The sequence below is a fragment of the Oncorhynchus gorbuscha genome, linkage group LG20 (genome assembly GCF_021184085.1).
Source record: "Oncorhynchus gorbuscha isolate QuinsamMale2020 ecotype Even-year linkage group LG20, OgorEven_v1.0, whole genome shotgun sequence".
Classification (NCBI taxonomy): Eukaryota; Metazoa; Chordata; class Actinopteri; order Salmoniformes; family Salmonidae; genus Oncorhynchus; species Oncorhynchus gorbuscha.
This window is the reverse complement of record NC_060192.1, coordinates 38710715-38737312: the sequence shown is the minus strand read 5'-3', so window position 1 is coordinate 38737312 and position 26598 is coordinate 38710715. Positions and strand designations below refer to the sequence as shown.

Below are 26598 nucleotides of genomic sequence, written 5' to 3'. Positions count from 1 at the left end.
CGATACAAGGGCATGATCCTCCTTCCTTCTTGGCCACGAAGAAGAAACCAGCAGGGGACATGAACCTGCAGATGAAACCCTGTTGGACAGCCTCTTGAATGTAGTCCTCCTGGGTCTCAGCCACCGACAGAGGGTAGATGCGTCTATGCGGAGGTGTAGCACCGGAAAACAGGTCAATGGCCACAGTCCCAGGGGCGATGAGGAGGGAGACGGGTAGCGCGAATCTTGGAGAATACCTCCCTTTGATCATGATATTCCTCTGGGATTTTGTGCTGGAGGGCAACCATGGGACATTCAACTGATGTGGAACAACATTGGACAGGAAACCTGCTCTTCCGACATTCAAGTGACCAGTCGGTGATTCTCATCCTCGACCATGAGACGCTAGGGTTATGGCACTGAAGCCAAAGTAGGCCGAGGATGATCTTGTGGTGATGAAGGGGATTTTTTTCCTGGTGATTGGGCTCAGTGGTGAGGGTGATGGGTGTGATGGTTTCCGAATCCTAGAAGCCAACAGCTGAAGCTCACCTACCTCGCTGTGGGATGATCAAAAATGCATTTAAACAGAGCCACGAACCCCTCATGAACCCCTCATGAGTCTCAAGCTCCTCCTCTCTCCCAGACGACCCATAGTCTGTCTCTCTTTATCTCTCTCTCTCTCTCTCTCTCTGTCTCTCTCTCTCTCTCTCTCTCTCTCTCTCTCTCTCTCTCTTCTCTGCAGGTTAAGTGTAGTAGCTCTCTCTCTAATAAACAGTAAAAATGTTTACAGTAAACATCACACTCCCAAAAGTTTAAAATGAATAAAGACATCTCTCTCTCACTCTCACCCTCATCCTATACCCTAACCACTACACCCTCATCCTATACCCACTATACATCCTATACCACTACCACAACCCTAAAGTCTCACTACTCTAACCCTACTTATACACGCTAACCACCCTAGCACTAGTCATACACACTAACCACCCTAACCCCTAAACCCTACCCTACTAAATTACTCCCCAAACTTCTCTGCAGGTTAAGTGTAGTAGCGGTGGCTGGCTGTGTGTGTGAATGTCTGTTCCCATGGCGCAGCGGGAGACAGGCGGCACCAGCCCGGTGGTCCGGCAGATAGACAAACAGTTCCTGGTCTGCAGCATCTGTCTGGACCACTACCACAACCCTAAAGTCCTGCCCTGCCTGCACACCTTCTGTGAGAAGTAAGTTTACACTACACCCTACAACCTACACCCTAACCACTACACCCTACAACCTACACCCTAACCACTACACCCTACATCCTATACCCTAACCACTACACCCTACATCCTATACCCACTATACATCCTATACCACTACCACAACCCTAAAGTACCGTAACACTACTCTAACCCTACTTATACACGCTAACCACCCTAGCACTAGTCATACACACTAACCACCCTAACCCCTAAACCCTACCCTACTAAATTACTTACCGTTAGCTCAAACTTAAACCAAATCAAATCATATTGGTCACATACACATGGTTAGCAGATGTTAATGCGAGTGTAGCGAAATGCTTGTGCTTCTAGTTCCGACAGTGCAGTAATAACCAACGAGTAATCTACCAATTCCACAACTACCTAATAGACACAAATCTAAGTAAAGGAATGGAATAAGAATATATACATGTAAATGTATGAGATGAGAATACAGATGACATAGAGATTACATACAGTATATACATATGAGATGGTGTAGAATACAGTATATACATATGAGATGGTGTAGAATACAGTATATACATATGAGATGGTGTAGAATACAGTATATACATATGAGATGGTGTAGAATACAGTATGTACATATGAGATGGTGTAGAATACAGTATGTACATATGAGATGGTGTAGAATACAGTATGTACATATGAGATGAGATGGTAGAATACAGTATGTACATATGAGATGGTGTAGAATACAGTATGTACATATGAGATGGTGTAGAATACAGTATGTACATATGAGATGGTGTAGAATACAGTATGTACATATGAGATGGTGAATACAGTATGTACATATGAGATGGTGTAGTATGTACATATGAGATGGTGTAGAATACAGTATGTACATATGAGATGGTGTAGAATACAGTATGTACATATGAGATGGTGTAGAATACAGTATGTACATATGAGATGGTGTAGAATACAGTATGTACATATGAGATGGTGTAGAATACAGTATGTACATATGAGATGGTGTAGAATACAGTATATACATATGAGATGAGATGTATGTACATATGAGATGGTGTATACAGTATGTACATATGAGATGGTGTAGAATACAGTATGTACATATGAGATGGTGTAGAATACAGTATATACATATGAGATGGTGTAGAATACAGTATGTACATATGAGATGGTGTAGAATACAGTATGTACATATGAGATGGTGTAGAATACAGTATGTACATATGAGATGGTGTAGAATACAGTATGTACATATGAGATGGTGTAGAATACAGTATGTACATATGAGATGGTGTAGAATACAGTATGTACATATGAGATGGTGTAGAATACAGTATGTACATATGAGATGGTGTAGAATACAGTATGTACATATGAGATGGTGTAGAATACAGTATGTACATATGAGATGGTGTAGAATACAGTATGTACATATGAGATGGTGTAGAATACAGTATGTACATATGAGATGGTGTAGAATACAGTATGTACATATGAGATGGTGTAGAATACAGTATGTACATATGAGATGGTGTAGAATACAGTATGTACATATGAGATGGTGTAGAATACAGTATGTACATATGAGATGGTGTAGAATACAGTATGTACATATGAGATGGTGTAGAATATGAGATATGTACATATGAGATGGTGTAGAATACAGTATGTACATATGAGATGGTGTAGAATACAGTATGTACATATGAGATGGTGTAGAATACAGTATAGAATACATATGAGATGGTGTAGAATACAGTATGTACATATGAGATGGTGTAGAATACAGTATGTACATATGAGATGGTGTAGAATACAGTATGTACATATGAGATGGTGTAGAATACAGTATGTACATATGAGATGGTGTAGAATACAGTATGTACATATGAGATGGTGTAGAATACAGTATGTACATATGAGATGGTGTAGAATACAGTATGTACATATGAGATGGTGTAGAATACAGTATGTACATATGAGATGGTGTAGAATACAGTATGTACATATGAGATGGTGTAGAATACAGTATGTACATATGAGATGGTGTAGAATACAGTATGTACATATGAGATGGTGTAGAATACAGTATGTACATATGAGATGGTGTAGAATACAGTATGTACATATGAGATGGTGTAGAATACAGTATGTACATATGAGATGGTGTAGAATACAGTATGTACATATGAGATGGTGTAGAATACAGTATGTACATATGAGATGGTGTAGAATACAGTATGTACATATGAGATGGTGTAGAATACAGTATGTACATATGAGATGGTGTAGAATACAGTATATACATATGAGATGGTGTAGAATACAGTATGTACATATGAGATGGTGTAGAATACAGTATGTACATATGAGATGGTGTAGAATACAGTATGTACATATGAGATGGTGTAGAATACAGTATGTACATATGAGATGGTGTAGAATACAGTATATACATATGAGATGGTGTAGAATACAGTATATACATATGAGATGGTGTAGAATACAGTATATACATATGAGATGAGTAATGTCAGATATGCAAACACGATTAAAGTGGCATTATAAAAGTGACTAGTGATCCATTTATTAAAGTGACTAGTGATCCATTTATTAAAGTGACTAGTGATCAATTTATTAAAGTGACTAGTGATCCATTTATTAAAGTGACTAGTGATCCATTTATTAAAGTGACTAGTGATCCATTTATTAAAGTGACTAGTGATCCATTTATTAAAGTGACTAGTGATCCATTTATTAAAGTGACTAGTGATCCATTTATTAAAGTGACTAGTGATCCATTTATTAAAGTGACTAGTGATCCATTTATTAAAGTGACTAGTGATCCATTTATTAAAGTGACTAGTGATCCATTTATTAAAGTGACTAGTGATCCATTTATTAAAGTGACTAGTGATCCATTTATTAAAGTGACTAGTGATCCATTTATTAAAGTGACTAGTGATCCATTTATTAAAGTGACTAGTGATCCATTTATTAAAGTGACTAGTGATCCATTTATTAAAGTGACTAGTGATCCATTTATTAAAGTGACTAGTGATCCATTTATTAAAGTGACTAGTGATCCATTTATTAAAGTGACTAGTGATCCATTTATTAAAGTGACTAGTGATCCATTTATTAAAGTGACTAGTGATCCATTTATTAAAGTGACTAGTGATCCATTTATTAAAGTGACTAGTGATCCATTTTATTAAAGTGACTAGTGATCCATTTATTAAAGTGACTAGTGATCCATTTATTAAAGTGACTAGTGATCCATTTATTAAAGTGACTAGTGATCCATTTATTAAAGTGACTAGTGATCCATTTATTAAAGTGACTAGTGATCCATTTATTAAAGTGACTAGTGATCCATTTATTAAAGTGACTAGTGATCCATTTATTAAAGTGACTAGTGATCCATTTATTAAAGTGACTAGTGATCCATTTATTAAAGTGACTAGTGATCCATTTATTAAAGTGACTAGTGATCCATTTATTAAAGTGACTAGTGATCCATTTATTAAAGTGACTAGTGATCCATTTATTAAAGTGACTAGTGATCCATTTATTAAAGTGACTAGTGATCCATTTATTAAAGTGACTAGTGATCCATTTATTAAAGTGGCCAGTAGCCTCTAATGTGTTAGTGATGGCTGTTTAACAGTCTGATGGTACAGGGGTAGTCTTTATGTTGACAGCAGCCTCTAGTGTGTTAGTGATGGCTGTTTAACAGTCTGATGGTACAGGGGTAGTCTTTATGTTGACAGCAGCCTCTAATGTGTTAGTGATGGCTGTTTAACAGTCTGATGGTACAGGGGTAGTCTTTATGTTGACAGCAGCCTCTAATGTGTTAGTGATGGCTGTTTTTAACAGTCTGATGGTACAGGGATGGTAGGGGTCTTTATGTTGACAGCAGCCTCTAGTGTGTTAGTGATGGCTGTTTAACAGTCTGATGGTACAGGGGTAGTCTTTATGTTGACAGCAGCCTCTAGTGTGTTAGTGATGGCTGTTTAACAGTATGATGGTACAGGGGTAGTCTTTATGTTTACAGCAGCCTCTAATGTGTTAGTGATGGCTGTTTAACAGTCTGATGGTACAGGGGTAGTCTTTATGTTGACAGCAGCCTCTAATGTGTTAGTGATGGCTGTTTAACAGTCTGATGGTATAGGGGTAGTCTTTATGTTGACAGCAGCCTCTAATATGTTAGTGATGGCTGTTTAACAGTCTGATGGCCTTGAGATAGAAGCTATACTTCAGTCTCTCGGTCCCAGCTTTGATGCACCTGTACTGACCTCTCCTTCTGGATGGTAGCGGTGTGAACAGGCAGTGGCTCGGGTGTTGTCCTTGATGATCTTTTGTCCATCCTGTGACATCGGGTGCTGTAGGTGTTCAGTGTGGTAATCACATAGATAGATTCTAAAAGGTTCTAAAGCTTCTAAAGGTCGTGAAGCTTCTAAAGATTCGACAGGTTTTAAAAGCTTCTAAAGCTTCTAGAGCTTCTAAAGGGTTTAAAGCTTCAAAAGGTTCTAAAGCTTCTAAAGGTTCTAGAGCTTATAGAGCTTCTAAAAGTTTGAAAGCTTCTAAATGTTCTAAAGCTTCTAGAGCTTCTAAAGGTTCTAGAGCTTCTAAAACGTCTAAAGCTTCTAGGGCTTTTAAAGCTTCTAAAGGTTCTAAAGCTTCTAGAGCTTCTAAAGGTTTTAAAAGGTTCTAAAGCTTCTAGAGCTTATAAAGATTTGAAAGGTTCTAAAGCTTCTAGAGCTTCTAAAAAGGTTCTCAAGGTTCTATAGCTTCTAAAGCTTCTATAGCTTCTAAAGGTTTTAAATGTTCTAAAAGGTTCTAAAGCTTCTAAAGGTTCTAAAGCTTCTAAAAGTTCTAGAGCTTTTAAAAGTTCTAAAGCTTCTAAATGTTCTAGAGCTTCTAAAGGTTCTAGAACTTCTAAATGTTCTAGAGCTTCTAAATGTTCTAAAAGGTTCTAGAGCGTATAGAGCTTCTAACGGTTCTAAAGCTTCTAAAGGTTCTAAAGGTTCAACAGGTTTTAAAAGCTTCTAAAGCTTCAAGAGCTTCTAAAGCTTTGACAGGTTTTAAAAGCTTCTAAAGCTTCTCAAGGTTCTAAAGCTTCTAAAGGTTTTAAAAGTTTCTAAAGCTTCTAGAGCTTCTAAAGGTTCTATAGCCTCTAAAGGTTCTAAATGTTTTAAAGGTCCTAGAAGGTTCTAAACGGTTCTAAAGTTTCTAAAAGTTATAAAGGTTCTACATGTTTTAAAGCTTATAAAGGTTCTAAAAGGTTCCAAACGGTTCTAAAGGGTATTCAAGTTTCGAAGTGCATTCCTGAGTTTTAAGACCTGTCAACACCATTCAGCAATCTGAGAGATGGCTATTGTTGAAAGGTAGTCAGAGACGATTAAAATCCCTCTATCCATCTTTCTCTCTATCCTTCTCTTTCACTCTCTGTCCCCCTCTCTCTCTCCCTCTCTCTCGGTCAGAAACAAAACACCCTCTCTAGCAGAGGCTTTTAGATGGAGGAGGGAGGAAAGAGAGCTGGGGGTGTTGGAGGGCTTGGTACCAACATGGCAACATAACCAACCAGGCACACGCATGCACACAGGCAAACTCAAAAACACACACGAGGAAAACAATCAGTGGTTCAATTTCTTCCAATTCGAGTCAGTTTAATTTGGCATTTCTCTGTATAGGAGTGCAACAATATTCATAAATTGAACATAGATTGAATTTAACGGGGGATTCGACCCCAAAACGTTACTTAAAGTTACTTCACTTTAGGTTACTGTGTATGCATAGAGCTGGTGTCTGTAGACGTCGGTATCTTGTGTCTGTAGCTGGTGTCTGTCTGTGTCTCATACTGCAGATCTTAGGTGTCGTTGGGCAGATGTAGTCTTCGGGATGAAAAGAGACAGGTGATGAAAGGGAGGAGAGCGAGAAATAGGTGACAGAAGGAAAGAGAAAGAAGTACTGTCCCATGAAACACTTCTCTCTCCCCTCTCTATATCCCCCCCTCTCTCTCTCCCCTCTCTATATCCCCCCTCTCTCTCTCTCCCCTCTCTATACCCCCTCTCTCTCTCTCCCCTCTCTATACCCCCCTCTCTATATATCCCCCTCCACCTCTCTCTCTCTCTCTCTCTCTCTCTATCCCCCTCTCTCTCTCTCTCTCCCCTCTCTATATCCCCCTCTCTCTCTCTCCCTCTCTATATCCCCCTCTCTTTCTCTATCCCCCCCTCTCTTTCTCTCTCTACCCCCCTCTCTCTCTTCTCTCCCCTCTCTATATCCCCCTCTCTCTCTCCCCTCTCTATATCCCCCCCTCTCTCTATACCCCCTCCCTCTTTCTCCCCTCTCTATATCCCCCCCCCTCTCTCTCCCCTCTCTATATCCCCCCCTCTCTCTCTCTCTCTCCACTATGAGTATGTAACAAATACACACGTCCCAAAGCAGTTGCAGAATGTTATCATTTGTAACAAAATCTGTTCTCTCTCTCTCTCTCTCTCTCTCTCTCTCTCTCTCTCTCTCTCTCTCTCTCTCTCTCTCTCTCTCTCTTTCTCTCTCTCTAGTTGTTTACAGAACTACATCCCTCCAGAATCTCTGACGTTGTCGTGTCCTGTGTGTCGACAGACGTCCATCCTACCAGAGAAAGGAGTATCCGCTCTACAGAACAACTTCTTCATCACTAACCTCATGGAGGTACGGCTTCTTTCGTTGTTGTGGTCAGAGGTAGAGCCTATCTATTGTTGTTGTTTTCTGAAGTTTGATTGTGGTGTGTTATGTTGTGGGTAGGTCATATCCTGGGTACCAGTCTAGTTCAAGAAGTTGAAATATATATAAAACAGGTCTGGATTTCAGGCTAGTTTCCCATAATGCACTACAAGAGAGTTGGGCCAGGGTTTTTAGAACAGACGCCTTTATTCTTAATGTCGATGATGTAACAAAACGGGCCCCTGTGACATTTCCCATAATGCACTGTGACATGACCAGCTGTAAACAAGCAGAAAACTGAGCGGTGAATTTTACAGCCAATTTTATTGATTAGCATTCGGGGATAATTGCTGTCCATATCTTTAACTGTGTTGTGGTGGCTGCTTTCATTCGGGGATAATTGCTGCCATTTTTAACATTTGTGGTGTCTGGGGATAATTGCTGTCCATATCTTTAACTGTGTTGTGTCTGTCCATATCTTTAACTGTGTTGTGGTGTCTGCTTTCATTCGGGGATAATTGCTGTCCATATCTTTAACTGTGTTGTGGTGTCTGCTTTCATTTAATTGCATATCTTTAACTGTGGGGTGTCTGCTTTCTTTAACTGTAAATTGCTGTCCATATCTTTAACTGTGTTGTGGTGTCTGCTGTCCATATCTTTAACTGTGTTGTGGTGTCTGCTTTCATTCGGGGATAATTGCTGTCCATATCTTTAACTGTGTTGTGGTGTCTGCTTTCATTCGGGGATAATTGCTGTCCATATCTTTAACTGTGTTGTGGTGTCTGTCCATAATTGCTGTCCATCTTTAACTGTGTTGTGGTGTCTGCTTTCATTCGGGGATAATTGCTGTCCATATCTTTAACTGTGTTGTGGTGTCTGCTTTCATTCGGGGATAATTGCTGTCCATATCTTTAACTGTGTTGTGGTGTCTGCTTTCATTCGGGGATAATTGCTGTCCATATCTTTAACTGTGTTGTGGTGTCTGCTTTCATTCGGGGATAATTGCTGTCCATATCTTTAACTGTGTTGTGGTGTCTGCTTTCATTCGGGGATAATTGCTGTCCATATCTTTAAATGTGTTGTGGTGTCTGCTTTCATTGGACAGCTTTAGTCTCGCTAATGATCATAGTTATATATAATTAGAAGACTGCAAAATGACCGTAAGATGCCCAAACAGATATAATATTTGACTGAAGCATAATAATGTTTAACCTTGTGATAATATACAAATGTAAATGTGTCTCTCTACTATGTAGATGTGTCTCTACTCTCTCTAATACTTGGGAACAGATTTTATAAATTAAAATCATTTGGAGCTGATTTCCTGGTATTTTTTTTACAGTCTTCTATGTCCAGCAGTAAAAAAAAAAAGTACATATAAAGTTGACAAAAACATTTAGGGGGCCAGAATAAAACCACCCTCAAGTCCGTCTGTTGGGGAATCCTGCTGAATAGTTTACTACCTTTGACAGGAGACATGTACTGTTCCCAACTAGGTCTAACATCAAATGTATGTGTGTTCTGTATGGTAAATAGGGTCTCATTTGGGACATAACCTTTGTTATATTATAAATATATTGAGAAGTTTTAAATGCTGTCTCAATAAATGGTGATGTTGATTGTGTTGTGGTCAGGTCCTCCAGAGGGATCCAGAGTGTTCGAGGCTTGAAGCCTGTAGTGTCCTGGAGTCAGTTAATGCTGCTGCAGGAAAACCCTTCTGCTGCCCCAACCACGAGGGCAAGGTAGGGTTCTATTATCACTAATACCCCTCTACTAACACTAATACCCCTCTACTACCCCCTACTAACACTGAAACCCCTCTACTACCCCCTACAACCACTGATACCCCTATACTACCCTCTACTACCCCCTACAACCACTGATACCCCTCTACTACCCCCTATTAACACTAATACCCCTCTACTACCCCCTATTAACACTAATACCCCTCTACTACCCCCTACTAACAATAATACCCCTCTACTACCCCCTACTAACACTAATACCCCTCTACTACCCCCTACAACCACTGATACCCCTCTACTACCCCCTACTAACACTAATACCCCTCTACTACCCCCTACTAATACTAATACCCCTCTACTACCCCTACAACCACTGATACCCCTCTACTACCCCCTACTAACACTAATACCCCTCTACTACCCCAACTACCTCAAATACCCCTCTACTACCCCCTACAACCACTGATACCCCTCTACTACTCCCTACTAACACTGATACCCCTCTACTACCCCCTACTAACACTAACACCCCTATACTACCCCCTACAACCACTGATACCCCTCTACTACTCCCTACTAACACTGATACGCCTCTACTACCCCTACTAACACCAATACCCCTATACTACCCCCTACAACCACTGATACCCCTCTACTACCCCCTACTAACACTAATACCCCTCTACTACCTCCTACAACCACTGATACCCCTCTACTACCCCTACTAACACTAATACCCCTCTACTACCCCTACTAACACTAATACCCCTCTACTACCCCCCTACAACCACTGATACCCCTCTACTACCCCCTAACAACACTAATACCCCTCTACTACCCCAACTACCTCAAATACCCCTCTACTACCCCCAACTACCACTAATACACCTCTTACTACCCCAACTACCTCAAATACCCCTCTACTACCCCAACTACCACTAATATCCCTCTACTACCCCCTACTCCCTTTCTAGGGAGTTTTTCCTAGCCACCGTGCTTCTTCACCTGCATTGCTTGCTGTTTGGGGTTTTAGGCTGGGTTTCTGTACAGCACTTTGAGATATCAGCTGATGTACGAAGGGCTATATAAATAAATACATTTGATTTGGATTTGATTTGATTTGAAATACATTTATTAACACTAATACACATCTACTACCCCCTACTAACACTGATACCCCTTTACTACCCCCTACTAACACTAATACCCCTCTACTACCCCAACTACCTCAAATACCCCTCTACTACCCCCAACTACCACTAATACCCCTCTACTACCCCAACTACCACTAATACCCCTCTACTACCTCAAATACCCCTCTACTACCCCAACTACCACTAATACCCTTCTACTACCCCAACTACCTCAAATACCCCTCTACTACCACTAATACCCCTCTACTACCACTAATACCCCTCAACTACCACTAATACCCCTCTACTACCCCTCTACTACCACTAATACCCCTCTACTACCCCTTTACTACCTCAAATACCCCTCTACTACCCCCTACGAACACTAATACCCCTCTACTACCCCTTTACTACCTCAAATACCCCTCTACTACCCCCAACTACCACTAATACCCCTCTACTACCCCAACTACCTCAAATACCCCTCTACTACACCCTACTACCTCAAATACCCCTCTACTACACCCTACTACCACTAACACCCCTCTACTAACCCCAACTACCACTGATACCCCTCTACTACCCCCAACTACCACTAATACCCCTCTACTACCACTAATACCCCTCTACTACTCCCTACTAACACTGATACCCCTCTACTACCCCCTACTAACACTAAGGAATACCTAGGATAGGATAAGTAATCCCTCTCACCCCCCCCCTTAAGATTTAGATGCACTATTGTAAAGTGACTGTTCCACTGGATGTCATAAGGTGAATGCACCAATTTGTAAGTCGCTCTGGATAAGAGCGTCTGCTAAATGACTTAAATGTAATGTAATGTACTACCACTAATACCCCTCTACTACCTCAAATACCCCTCTACTACCCCAACTACCTCAAATACCCCTCTACTACCCCAACTACCACTAATACCCCTCTACTACCCCAACTACCTCAAATACCACTCTACTACCTCAAATACCCCTCTAATACCCCAACTACCACTAATAACCCTCTACTACCCCAACTACCTCAAATACCACTCTACTACCTCAAATACCCCTCTTCTACCCCCTACTAACACTAATACCCCTCTACTACCCATTTACTACCTCAAATACCCATCTACTACACCCTACTACCACTAACAGCCCTCCACTACCCCCAACTACCACTGATACCCCTCTACTACCCCCAACTACCACTAATACCCCTCTACTCCTATTATTGACCATAACCTGTTGTTGAGAAACTTATGTGTTATGGCTTTGCAACCTCGGCCATATCGTGGCTAACTATCCAATAGAACTGAGAGGGTTTTCTTTAATGGAAGCTTTTCCATTGTCAAACATGTAAAGTGTGGTGTACTGCAGGGTAGCTCTCAAGGCCCTCTATTCTTTTCTATTTTTACCAATGACCTGCCACCACTGGCATTAAACAAAGCCTGTGTGTCCATGCATGCTGATGACTCAACTATATACGCATCAGCAACCACAGCTAATAAAGTCGCTGAAACCCTTAACAAGGAGTTTCTGCCTGTTTTGGAGTGGGTGGTCAGTAATAAACTGGCCCTAAACATCTCTAAAACTAAGAACAGTGTATTCGGTGCAAATGATTCCTTAAATTCTAGACCTCAGCTGAATCTGGGAATGAATGGTGTGGCTGTTGAACAAGTTGAAGAGACTAAATTACTTGGCGTTACCTTAGATGGTAAACTGTCATGGTCAAAACATATACAGTTGAAGTGGGAAGTTTACATACACTTAGGTTGGAGTCATTAAAACTAGTTTACATACACTTAGGTTGGAGTCATTAAAACTAGTTTACATACACTTAGGTTGGAGTCATTAAAACTAGTTTACATATACTTAGGTTGGAGTCATTAAAACTAGTTTACATACACTTAGGTTGGAGTCATTAAAACTAGTTTACATACACTTAGGTTGGAGTCATTAAAACTTGGTTTTCAACCACACCACAAATTTCTTGTTAACAAACTATAGTTTTGGCAAGTCGGTTAGGACATCTATTTTGTGCATGACACAAGTAATGTTTCCAACAATTGTTTACAGCAGATTATTTCACTTATAATTCACTGTACATACACTAAGTTGACTGTGCCTTTAAACAGCTTGGAAAATTCCAGAAAATTATGTCATGGCTTTAGAAACTTCTGATAGGCTAACTGACATAATTAGAGTCAATTGGAGGTGTATCTGTGGATATATTTCAAGGCCTACCTTCAAACTCAATGCCTCTTTGCTTGACATCATGGGAAAATCAAAAGAAATCAGCCAAGACCTCAGAAAAAAATTGTAGACCTTCACAAGTCTGGTTCATCTTTGGGAACAATTTCCAAATGCTTGAAGGTACCACATTAATCTGTACAAACAATAGTATGCAAGTATAAACACCATGGGACCACGCAGCCGTCATACCGCTTAGGAAGGAGACGCGTTCTGTCTCCTAGAGATGAACGTACTTGGGTGCGAAAAGTGCAAATCAATCCCAGAACAACAGCAAAGGAACATGTGAAGATGCTGGAGGAAACAGGTACAAAAGTATCTATGTCCACAGTAAAACAAGTCCTATATCGACATAACCTGAAAGGCCGCTCAGCAAGGAAGAAGCCACTGCTCCAACACTGCCATAAAAAAGCCAGACTAGGGTTTGCAACTGCACATGGAGACAAAGACTGTACTTTTTGGAGAAATGTCCTCTGGTCTGATGAAACAAAAATAGAACTGTTTGGCCATAATGACCATTGTTATGTTTGAGGGAAAAAGGGGGCTGCTTGCAAGCCGAAGAACACCATCCCAACAGGGAAGCACAGGGGTGGCAGCATCATGTTGTGGTGATGCTTTGCTGCAGGAGGGACTGGTGCACTTCATAAAATAGATGGTATCATGAGGGAGAAAAGTATGTGGATATATTGAAGCAACATCTCAATACATCAGTCAGGAAGTTAAAGCTTGGTCGCAAATGGGTCTTCCAAATGGACAATGACCCCAAGAATACTTCCAAAGTTGTGGGAAAATGGCTTAAGGACAACAAAGTCAAGGCATTGGACTGGCCATCACAAAGCCCTGAACTCAATCCTATAGAAAATGTGTGGGCAGAACTGAAAAAGCGTGTGCGAGCCAGGACTCAGTTACACCAGCTCTGTCAGGGGGAATGGGCAAAAATTCACCCAATTCATTGTGGGAATCTTGTGGAAGGCTACCCGAAACGTTTGACCCAAGTTAAACAATTTAAAGGCAATGCTACCAACTATTTAATGAGTGTATGTAAACCTCTGACCCACTGGGAATGTAATGAAAGAAATAAAAGATGAAATAAATCATTCTCTCTACTATTATTCAGACATTTCGCATTCTTAAAATCAAGTGGTGATCCTAACCGACCTAAAACAGGGGATTTTTACTAGGATTAAATGTCAGGAATTGCGAAAAACTGAGTTTAAATGTATTTGGCTAAGGTGTATGTAATCTTCCGACTTCAACTGCAGATTCAATGGTTGTAAAGATGGGGAGAGGTCTATCTGTAAAAAAGACATGCTCTGCTTTTTGACACCACACTCCAAAAAGCAAGTCCTGCAGGCTCTAGTTTTGTTTTATCCTGATTATTGTCCAGTCATGTGGTTGAGAGCTGCAAGGAAAGACCTCATTAAGCTGCCACTGGCCCAGAACAGAGCAGCGTGTATTAATCTTTGCTGTTTTCAGAGGGCTAACATCAATACCATGCATGCCAGTCTCTCTTGGATAAGAGTTGATGAGAGACTGACTGCACTACTTCATTAAAGTGTTTTAAATTGTTTGCTTAGTCAACTTACACACACACACACACACACACACACACACACACACACACACACACACACACACACACACACACACACACACACACACACACACACACACACAGAGAGAGATATGAAACCAGGGGTCTTTTCAAAGTCCCAAAATTGAGAACATATTCAAGAAAGCGTACAGTATCAGATAGAGCCATTAGTGAATGGAACTCCCATCCATCTCAGAATGAACATCAAACCTGGTTTAAAAAAAACAGATGAAGCAACATCTCACGGCACAACGCCTCTCCTCCATTGGACCTAGACAGTTTGTGTGTATGTATTGATATGTAGGCCACGCGTGCCTATTGTAAATTGCTGTAGTTCTGTATTATGTTTCATGTTTCATGTTTTGTGTGGACCGCAGGAAGAGTAGAACCACTACAACCACTGATACCCCTCTACGACCCCTACAACCACTGATACCCCTCTACTAATCCCTACAACCACTAATATCCCTCTACTACCCCCTACAACCACGGATACCCCTCTACTACCCCCTAAAACCACTGATACCCCTCTACTACCCCCTACAACCACTGATACCCCTCTACTACCCCCTACAACCACTGATACCCCTCTACTACCCCCTAAAACCACTGATACCCCTCTACTACCCCCTACAAGCACTAATACCCCTCTACGCTCTACTACACCAACATGTCCTACTACCACGAACACCCCTCTACTACCACTAATACCCCTCTACTACCCCCTACAACCGCTGACACCCCTCTACTACCCCCTACAACCACTGATACCCCTCTACTACCACTAATACCCATATACTACCACTAATAGCCCCTACTACCACTAATACCCCTCTAATATCCCCTACAACCACTGATAACCCTCTACTACCCCTACAACCACTGATACCCCTCTACTACCCCCTATAACCACTGATACCCCTCTACTACCCCCTACAACCACTGATACCCCTCTACAACCACTGATACCCCCTCTACTATCCCCTACAACCACTGATACCCCTCTACACTCTACTACACCAAAATGTCCTACGACCACGAACACCCCTCTACTACCCCCTACTAACACTAATACCCCTCTACTACCCCCTACAACCACTGATACCCCTCTACTACCCCCTACTAACACTAATACCCCTCTACTACCCCCTACAACCACTGATACCCCTCTACTACCACCTACTAACACTAATTCCCCCTACAACCACTGATACCCCTCCACTACCCCTACTAACACTAATACCCGTCTACTACCCCTACTAACACTAATACCCCTCTACTACCCCCTACTAACACTAATACCCCTCTACTACCCCCTACAACCACTGATACCCCTCTACTACCCCTATTAACACTAATACCCCTCTACTACCCCCTACTAACACTGATACCCCTCTACTACCCCCTACTACCACTAATACCCTCTACTACCGCTTATAACCACTAATACCCCTCTACTACCCCCTACAACCACTGATACCCCTCTACTACCCCTATTAACACTAATACCCCTCTACTACCCCCTAAAACCACTGATACCCCTCTACTACCCCCTACAACCACTAATACCCCTCTACTAACCCCTACAACCACTAAAACCCTCTACTACACCCTACAACCACTGATACCCCTCTACTACCCCCTAAAACCACTGATACCCCTCTACTACCCCCTACAAGCACTAATACCCCTCTACGCTCTACTACACCAACATGTCCTACTACCACTAATACCCCTCTACTACCCCCTACAACCACTAATACCACTCTACTACCCCCTACAACCACTAATATCCCTCTACTACCCCTACAACCACTAATACCCCTCTACTACCCCCTACAACCACTAATACTCCTCTACGCTCTACTACACCAACATGTCCTACGACCACTAATACCCCTCTATTATCCCCTACAACCACTGATACCCCTCTACTACCCCTACAACCACTGATACACCTATATTACCCCCTAAAACAACTGATACCCCTCTACTACCCCCTACAACCACTAATACCCCTCTACTACCCCTACAACCACTAATAACACTCTACTACCCCCTACAACCACTGATAACCCTCTACTACCCCCTAAAACCACTAATACCCTCTACTACCCCCTAAAAACACGAATACCCCTCTACTATCCCCTACAACCACTGATACCCCTCTACTACCCCCTAAAACCACTAATACCCCTCTACTGCCCCCTAAAACCACTAATACCCCTCTAGTACCCCCTACAACCACTAATACCCCTCTACTACTCCCTACAACCACTGATACCCCTCTACTACCCCCTACAACCACTAATACCCCTCTACTACCCCCTACAACCACTAATACCACTCTACTATCCCCTACAACCACTGATACCCCTCTACTACCCCTAAAACCACTAATATCCCTCTACTACCCCTAAAAACACTAATACCCCTCTACTATCCCCTACAACCACTGATACCCCTCTACTACCCCTAAAACCACTAATACCCTCTACTGCCCCCTAAAACCACTGATACCCCTTTACTACCCCCTACAACCACTGATACCCCACTACCCCTACAACCACGAATACCCCTCTACTACCCCTACAACCACCAATTCCCTCTACTACCACTAATACCCCCTACTACCACTAATACCGCCCTACTACCACTAATACCCCTCTACAACCACTAATACCCCTCTACTACCACTAATAACCCTCTACTACCCCCTACAACCACTCATACCCCTCTACTACCCCCTACAACCACTGATACCCCTCTACTACACCCTACAACCACTAATACCCTCTACTACCCCCTACAACCACTAATTCCCTCTACTACCACTAATACCCCCATACTACCACTAATACCCCCTACTACCACTGATACCCCCATACTACCACTAATACCCCCTACTACCACTAATACCCCTCTACTACCACTAATACCCCCTACTACCACTAATACCCCTACTACCACTAATACCCCCTACTACCACTAATACCCCTCTACTACCACTAATACCCCTACTACCACTAATACCCCCTACTACCACTAATACCCCCTACTACCACTAATACCCCTCTACTACCACTAATACCCCTCTACTGGTCCTGTAGCTCAGTTGGTAGAGCATGGCGCTTGTAACGCCAGGGTAGTGGGTTCGATCCCCGGGACCACCCATACGTAGAATGTATGCACACATGACTGTAAGTCGCTTTGGATAAAAGCGTCTGCTAAATGGCTTTTTTATTTTTTATATATATATATATATATATATATATATATATATATATATATATATATATATATATATATATATATATATATTTTTTTTTTTTTTTTTGATACCCCTCTACTACCCCCTACAACCACTAATACCCTTCTACTATAATACAGGTATAATACATTATGATGTAGGTATAATACAGGTATAATACATTATGATGCAGGTATAATACAGGTATAATACATTATGATGCAGGTATAATACATTATGATGCAGGTATAATACAGGTATAATACAGGTATAATACATTATGATACAGGTATAATACATTATGATACAGGTATAATACAGGTATAATACAGGTATAATACATTATGATACAGGTATAATACATTATGATGCAGGTATACTACATTATGATACAGGTATAATACATTATGATACAGGTATAATACATTATAATGCAGGTATAATACATTATAATACAGGTATAATACATTATGATGCAGGTATAATACATTATGATACAAGTATAATACATTATGATACAGGTATAATACATTATGATACAGGTATAATACATTATGATGCAGGTATAATACAGGTATAATACATTATGATACAGGTATAATACATTATGATGCAGGTATAATACATTATGATGCAGGTATAAAACATTATGATACAGGTATAATACAGGTATAATACATTATGATCCAGGTATGATACATTATGATCCAGGTATAATACATTATGATACAGGTATAATACATTATGATGCAGGTATAATACAGGTATAATACATTATGATACAGATATAATACATTATGATACAGGTATAATACAGGTATAATACATTATGATACAGGTATAATACAGGTATAATACATTATGATACAGGTATAATACATTATGATGCAGGTATCATACAGGTATAATACATTATGATACAGGTATAATACAGGTATAATACAGGTATAATACATTATGATACAGGTATAATACAGGTATAATACAGGTATAATACAGGAATAATACATTATGATGCAGGTATAATACAGGTATAATATATTATGATGCAGGTATAATACATTATAATACAGGTATAATACATTAGGATGCAGGTATAATACATTATGATACAGGTATAATACAGGTATAATACATTATAATGCAGGTATAATACAGGTATAATACAGGTATAATACATTATGATACAGGTATAATACATTATGATACAGGTATAATACATTATGATGCAGGTATAATACATTATGATACAGGTATAATACATTATAATACATTATGATACAGGTATAATACAGGTATAATACATTATAATGCAGGTATAATACAGGTATAATACAGGTATAATACATTATGATACAGGTATAATACATTATGATACAGGTATAATACATTATGATACAGGTATAATACATTATAATGCAGGTATAATACAGGTATAATACAGGTATAATACATTATAATACAGGTATAATACATTATGATCCAGGTATAATACATTATGATGCAGGTATAATACATTATGATGCAGGTATAATACATTATGATACAGGAATAATACAGGTATAATACAGGTATAATACAGGTATAATACATTATCATGCAGGTATAATACATTATGATACAGGAATAATACAGGTATAATACAGGTATAATACAGGTATAATACATTATGATACAGGTATAATACATTATGATACAGGTATAATACATTATGATACAGGTATAATACATTATGATGCAGGTATAATACATTATGATACAGGAATAATACAGGTATAATACAGGTATAATACAGGTATAATACATTATGATACAGGTATAATACATTATGATGCAGGTATAATACATTATGATACAGGTATAATACATTATAATACAGTTATAATACATTATGATACAGGTATAATACATCATGATGCAGGTATAATACATTATAATACAGGTATAATACATTATGATACAGGTATAATACATTATGATGCAGGTATAATACAGGTATAATACATTATGATGCAGGTATAATACAGGTATAATACATTATAATACAGGTATAATACAGGTATAATACATTATGATGCAGGTATAATACATTATGATACAGGTATAATACATTATAATACAGGTATAATACATTATGATACAGGTATAATACAGGTATAATACATTATAATACAGGTATAATACAGGTATAATAAATTATGATACAGGTATAATACAGGTATAATACATTATGATGCAGGTATAATACATTATGATCCAGGTATAATACATTATAATACAGGTATAATACATTATGATACAGGTATAATACAGGTATAATACATTATAATACAGGTATAATACAGGTATAATACATTATGATGCAGGTATAATACAGGTATAATACAGGTATAATACATTATAATACAGGTATAATACATTATGATACAGGTATAATACATTATAATACAGGTATAATACATTATGATACAGGTATAATACAGGTATAATACATTATAATACAGGTATAATACAGGTATAATACATTATGATACAGGTATAATACAGGTATAATACATTATGATGCAGGGATAATACATTATAATACAGGTATAATACATTATGATGCAGGTATAATACATTATGATACAGGTATAATACAGGTATAATACATTATAATGCAGGTATAATACAGGTATAATACAGGTATAATACATTATGATACAGGTATAATACATTATGATACAGGTATAATACATTATGATGCAGGTATAATACATTATGATACAGGTATAATACATTATAATACATTATGATACAGGTATAATACAGGTATAATACATTATAATGCAGGTATAATACAGGTATAATACAGGTATAATACATTATGATACAGGTATAATACATTATGATACAGGTATAATACATTATGATACAGGTATAATACATTATGATACAGGTATAATACATTATAATGCAGGTATAATACAGGTATAATACAGGTATAATACATTATAATACAGGTATAATACATTATGATGCAGGTATAATACATTATGATGCAGGTATAATACATTATAATACAGGTATAATACATTATATTACAGGTATAATACATTATGATGCAGGTATAATGCAGGTATAATACAGGTATAATACATTATGATCCAGGTATAATACAGGTATAATACATTATGATGCAGGTATAATACAGGTATAATACATTATTATGCAGGTATAATACAGGTATAATACAGGTATAATACATTATGATACAGGTATAATACATTATGATGCAGGTATAATACATTATGATACAGGTATAATACATTATAATACATTATGATGCAGGTATAATACATTATGATGCAGGTATAATACATTATAATACATTATGATACAGGTATAATACATTATAATACATTATGATACAGGTATAATACATGTATAATACATTATGATACAGGTATAATACATTATAATACATTATGATACAGGTATAATACATTATGATGCAGGTATAATACATTATAATACATTATGATACAGGTATAATACATTATAATACATTATGATACAGGTATAATACATTATGATGCAGGTATAATACATTATGATGCAGGTATAATACATTATGATACAGGTATAATACAGGTATAATACATTATGATACAGGTATAATACATTATGATCCAGGTATAATACATTATAATACAGGTATAATACATTATAATACGGGTATGATACAGGTATAATACATTATAATACAGGTATAATACATTATGATACAGGTATAATACAGGTATAATACATTATGATACAGGTATAATACATTATGATCCAGATATAATACATTATAATACAGGTATAATACATTATGATACAGGTATAATACAGGTATAATACATTATGATACAGGTATAATACATTATAATACATTATGATGCAGGTATAATACATTATGATACAGGTATAATACATTATAATACATTATAATACAGGTATAATACATTGTGATGCAGGTATAATACATTATAATACATTATAATACAGGTATAATACATTATGATACAGGTATAATACATTATAATACATTATTATACAGGTATAATACATTATAATACATTATGATACAGGTATAATACATTATAATACATTATAATACAGGTATAATACATTATGATGCAGGTATAATACATTATGATGCAGGTATAATACATTATAATACAGGTATAATACATTATAATACATTATAATACATTATAATACAGGTATAATACATTATAATACATTATAATACATTATAATACAGGTATAATACAGGTATAATACAGGTATAATACATTATGATGCAGGTATAATACATTATGATGCAGGTATCATACATTATAATACATTATGATACAGGTATAATGCATTATGATACATTATAATACAGGTATAATACATTATAATACAGGTATAATGCATTATGATGCAGGTATAATACAGGTATAATACATTATGATGCAGGTATAATACAGGTATAATACATTATAATACATTATGATGCATGTATAATACATTATGATGCAGGTATAATACATTATAATACAGGTATAATACATTATAATACATTATGATACAGGTATAATGCATTATGATACATTATAATACAGGTATAATACATTATAATACAGGTATAATACATTATAATACAGGTATAATGCATTATGATGCAGGTATAATGTATTATAATGTATAATCATGATGAGTATGTCTGACCCCAGTATAATGTCTCAAAGGTTCTACACAGTCTAAATAATGTCTTCCATGATTGGAAGTGGGACCTGTAAAATATTATACTGGAACATTTGATGATATTTGGATGAAACCAGATCCCTGTACTATGACCAAACTATGGAAAATGGCTGTTGCTTCTACACTGATACGCCAGGGTAGTGGGTTCGATCCCCGGGACCACCCATACGTAGAATGTATGCACACATGACTGTAAGTCGCTTTGGATAAAAGCGTCTGCTAAATGGCATATATTATTATTATTATTATCATCATTAAGTCACTCGTCCCCAAACACTTGAATTAAGGAGACGCGGATATTTTGTGACATCACAAAATGCCTCTCATTTTAACCCACCAATGGTAAGGTCTTAAACTCCTAATTTGATAACCTAATTTAAAAGGTGCACTATGCAGAAATCACTCTGCCATTTCCTGTTTACTAAAATTCTTATTGTTCGTCTAATTTTAGATTGTTACAAACAAGCAAGTGTAGTGTAGAGAATCATTATACCATCTAAACTGCTGTAAAATATGTTTTCCATGAAGAAAACTATTGTATTTTTCAGCTGTTTGAAGCCAGTGAATAAAACCGAAAGTAAAACACGCAAAAATTAAACTTAATTGCAGATTTCTTGATTTATCTTAGATGAATTTGGACTATTTTGAGGAAGTGTGTACTGGCTTTGTTGTTGCTACGGCGTCTCAAGAGGGACAAAGTGTAATATTTCCTTTTTTCTCATTTTCCCAAGCAAATGGTTTTTTAAGTGGGTATGCGAGGCACAGACATTTGCTCTGCCTGCTAGGAGCAAATCAAACCTAATATGCGTTGCATCTTTAGGGAAAGATTCTCATGGGTTTCCTCTTTCACCTGTGTCTGGGTTTAGCTAGTTACTCGCTAGAAAGATCTTTAGCCAGTATGGAACACACGGAGGGGAAGTGTTGCCCAAAACTCAGACGCAGATGTGATGTCATTACATCAAGAGACATGCCGAACAGAAGATTCATGCAAACTTCTTCTCATGATTGACAGTCACGCTATATGAACAAAAATGGTCTGTTAGTCAGTATATTTAATGTATGAAGTGTACCCAGACTTCTCCCTGTCCATTTATAACTAAACTTGTCCAAGATGAACTAGCTAGCTAGCTTGAAAAAAAAAACGTTGCTTACAATTCACAAATAATTTGTGAAACCATGACAGGATTGGATGTCTCATGTCCAACGTTGTTTGAGTTTCTTTGCGTAACAGCACATTTGTTTGAGACGCAACACTGCCCACTGAGTCCATGTTGCTTGACGTAGGCTTTTCCAAAGAACTGCTAGTCAAGGTGTGTTCTCCGCACCACTCATTGTCTTTTCAGATTTCCTGGTAGTTTGACATGAGAGAAAAAAGAAATTTGCTCAAATTCTGAGCATTTTTCTAGCGGAAACAAAAATATTATGGGTGATGGTTTTGGTAGTCGAAAAGGCTATTTTACATGGGAATCAGAATGACTGTTCAGGACCTCTTAAAGTGCTTGGTGACACAAATGGTGCAGTGTGGTGTTTGTGTCCCCTGCAGGTGATGGAGTTCTACTGCGAGTCGTGTGAGACCGCCATGTGTCTGGAATGTACAAAGGGAGAGCACAGAGAGCATGTGACCGTCCCTCTGAGGGACGTCCTGGAGCAGCACAAAACCCAACTGAAGACACAGCTCGACGCCATACGCAATAGGTACGCTCACTCTAACCCTGACCCTCAACTTGACCCTAACTCTAACTCTAACCCTGACCTTCAACCTGACCCTAACCCTCTTTTATAAGGGAAATCCAGGATTACGACACTTGAGACTTTAAATAAATAAATAAATAATGAGATTGGAGAACACATTGGGAGGGATCTCAGAACATTCCTCCATACAGAATCTTTCCAGATCCTTGATATCATCCAGTCTACGCTCAAAAATCCAGAAAATCACATTGTATGATCTCTGTAATTGCAAACAAAGGTTTCTGTACCAAATATTAAGTTCTGCTTTTCTGATGTATCAAATACTTATGTCATGCAATAAAATGCAAATTAATTACTTAAAAATCATACAATGTGATTTTCTGGATTCTGAGAGATTCCGTCTCTCACAGTTGAAGTGTACCTATGATACAAATTACAGACCTCTACATGCTTTGTAAGTAGGAAAACCTGCAAAATCGGCAGTCTATCAAATACTTGTTCTCCCTACTGTATATACTCAGATATACCTATATACGCAGATATACCTATAAACTATATACTCAGATATACCTATTTACTATATACTCAGATGACCCTATATACTCAGATGACCCTATATACTCAGATGTACCTATATGATCAGACGTACCTATATGATCAGACATACCTATATACTCATATATAGATATATGCTCAGTTGAGGGCTGTGTCTTTACTAGCCATCAAACTCTTGCTTCATCATTTCCTCCATTCCTCACCTCCCTATCAAAGCTGGAGGAGGTCAGAGGAAGGAACATTGGATTCTCTCCAGCAATGCACTGCAATCTCTCTCCTCTCCTCCTATCTTTCCTTCTCTCTCCTCTCCCTCTCTCCTCCACCTCTCTTCTCCTCCTCCTCCTCCTCCTCCTCCTCTCTCCTCCTCCTCCTCCTCCTCCCCCTCTTTTCTCCATTCTCCTCTCCTCCTTCCTATTTCTCCTCCTCCACCCTCCCCCTCATCCCTCCTCCTCCCTCCTCCTCCTCCTCCCTCTACTCCCCCTCCTTTCTATTTTCTCCTCCACCCTCCCACTCCTCCTCCTCCTCCTCCTCCTCCTCCTCCCTCCTCCTCCTCCTCCTCCCCCTCCTCCTCCTCCTCCTCCATTTTCTCCCCACCCTCCCCCTCCCACCTCCCTCCTCTCTTTTCCTCCTCCTCCTCCCTTACTCCCCTCCTTTCTATTTTCTCCTCCACCCTCCCCCTCCTCCCTCCTCTCTCTCTCCTCCTCCTCCTCCCCCTTTGCTCTCCCTCCTTTCTATTTTCTCCTCCCCCTCCTCCCTCCTCTCTCCTCTCTCTCCTCCTCCTCCTCCTCCCTCTGCTCTCCCTCCTTTCTATTTTCTCCTCCACCCTCCCCCTCCTCCCTCCTCTCTCCTCCTCCTCCTCCCTCTGCTCTCCCTCCTTTCTATTTTCTCCTCCATCCTCCCCCTCCTCCCTCTCCCTCCTCCCCCCTCCCTTTAGACTGCCCCAGCTAACAGCAGCTATAGAGCTGGTAGGGGAGATCTCCAAGCAGCTGACAGACAGGAAGAACGAGGCGGTGACAGAGATCAGCAGTACCTTCGAGGAGCTGGAGAGGGCGCTACAGTTCAGGAAGACAGCCCTCATCAATGACCTGGAGAACATATACAGCGCAAAGCAGAAGGTCAGACACACCCCTTAAAGCTAGACACACCCCTTCTAGGCTACGGATACACCCTCTCTGGGCCAGACACACCCCCTGTGGGCTAGACACACCCCTTAAAGCTAGACACACACCTTCTAGGCTACGGACACACCCTCTCTGGGCCAGACACACCCCCTGTGGGCTAGACACACCCCTTAAAGCTAGACACACACCTTCTAGGCTACGGCACACCCTCTCTGGGCCAGACACACCCCCTGTGGGCTAGACACACCCCTTAAAGCTAGACACACACCTTCTAGGCTACGGACACACCCTCTCTGGGCCAGACACACCCACAATGGGTCAGACACACCCCTTAAAGCTAGATACACACCTTCTAGGCTACGGACACACCCTCTCTGGGCCAGACACACCCCCTGTGGGCTAGACACACCCCTTAAAGCTAGACACACACCTTCTAGGCTACGGACACACCCTCTCTGGGCCAGACACACCCACAATGGGTCAGACACACCCCCTTTAGGCTAGACACACACCTTCTAGGCTACGGACACACCCTCTCTGGGCCAGACACAC

The 26598-nt window shown here is 39.2% G+C and overlaps 1 protein-coding gene across 5 annotated transcripts in view; it reads left to right on the top strand.

Annotated features, from left to right (window-relative positions):
• The window catches only part of LOC124007401 (tripartite motif-containing protein 3-like), a 126274-nt gene that overhangs the window by 72428 nt on the left and 27248 nt on the right, over window positions 1-26598 (top strand). For 4 of the 5 annotated variants that reach the window (XM_046317917.1, XM_046317920.1, XM_046317918.1 and 1 more), the window contains 5 exons: window positions 1021-1202; window positions 7787-7916; window positions 9563-9670; window positions 24222-24373; window positions 25860-26040. In XM_046317917.1, coding sequence (XP_046173873.1) covers window positions 1057-1202; window positions 7787-7916; window positions 9563-9670; window positions 24222-24373; window positions 25860-26040 — 717 coding nt within the window. In that variant the 5' untranslated portion in view covers window positions 1021-1056. Of the gene's footprint in view, window positions 1-1020; window positions 1203-7089; window positions 7168-7786; window positions 7917-9562; window positions 9671-24221; window positions 24374-25859; window positions 26041-26598 lie in introns of all 5 variants that reach the window. The other variant, XM_046317921.1, reaches the window with a different exon arrangement.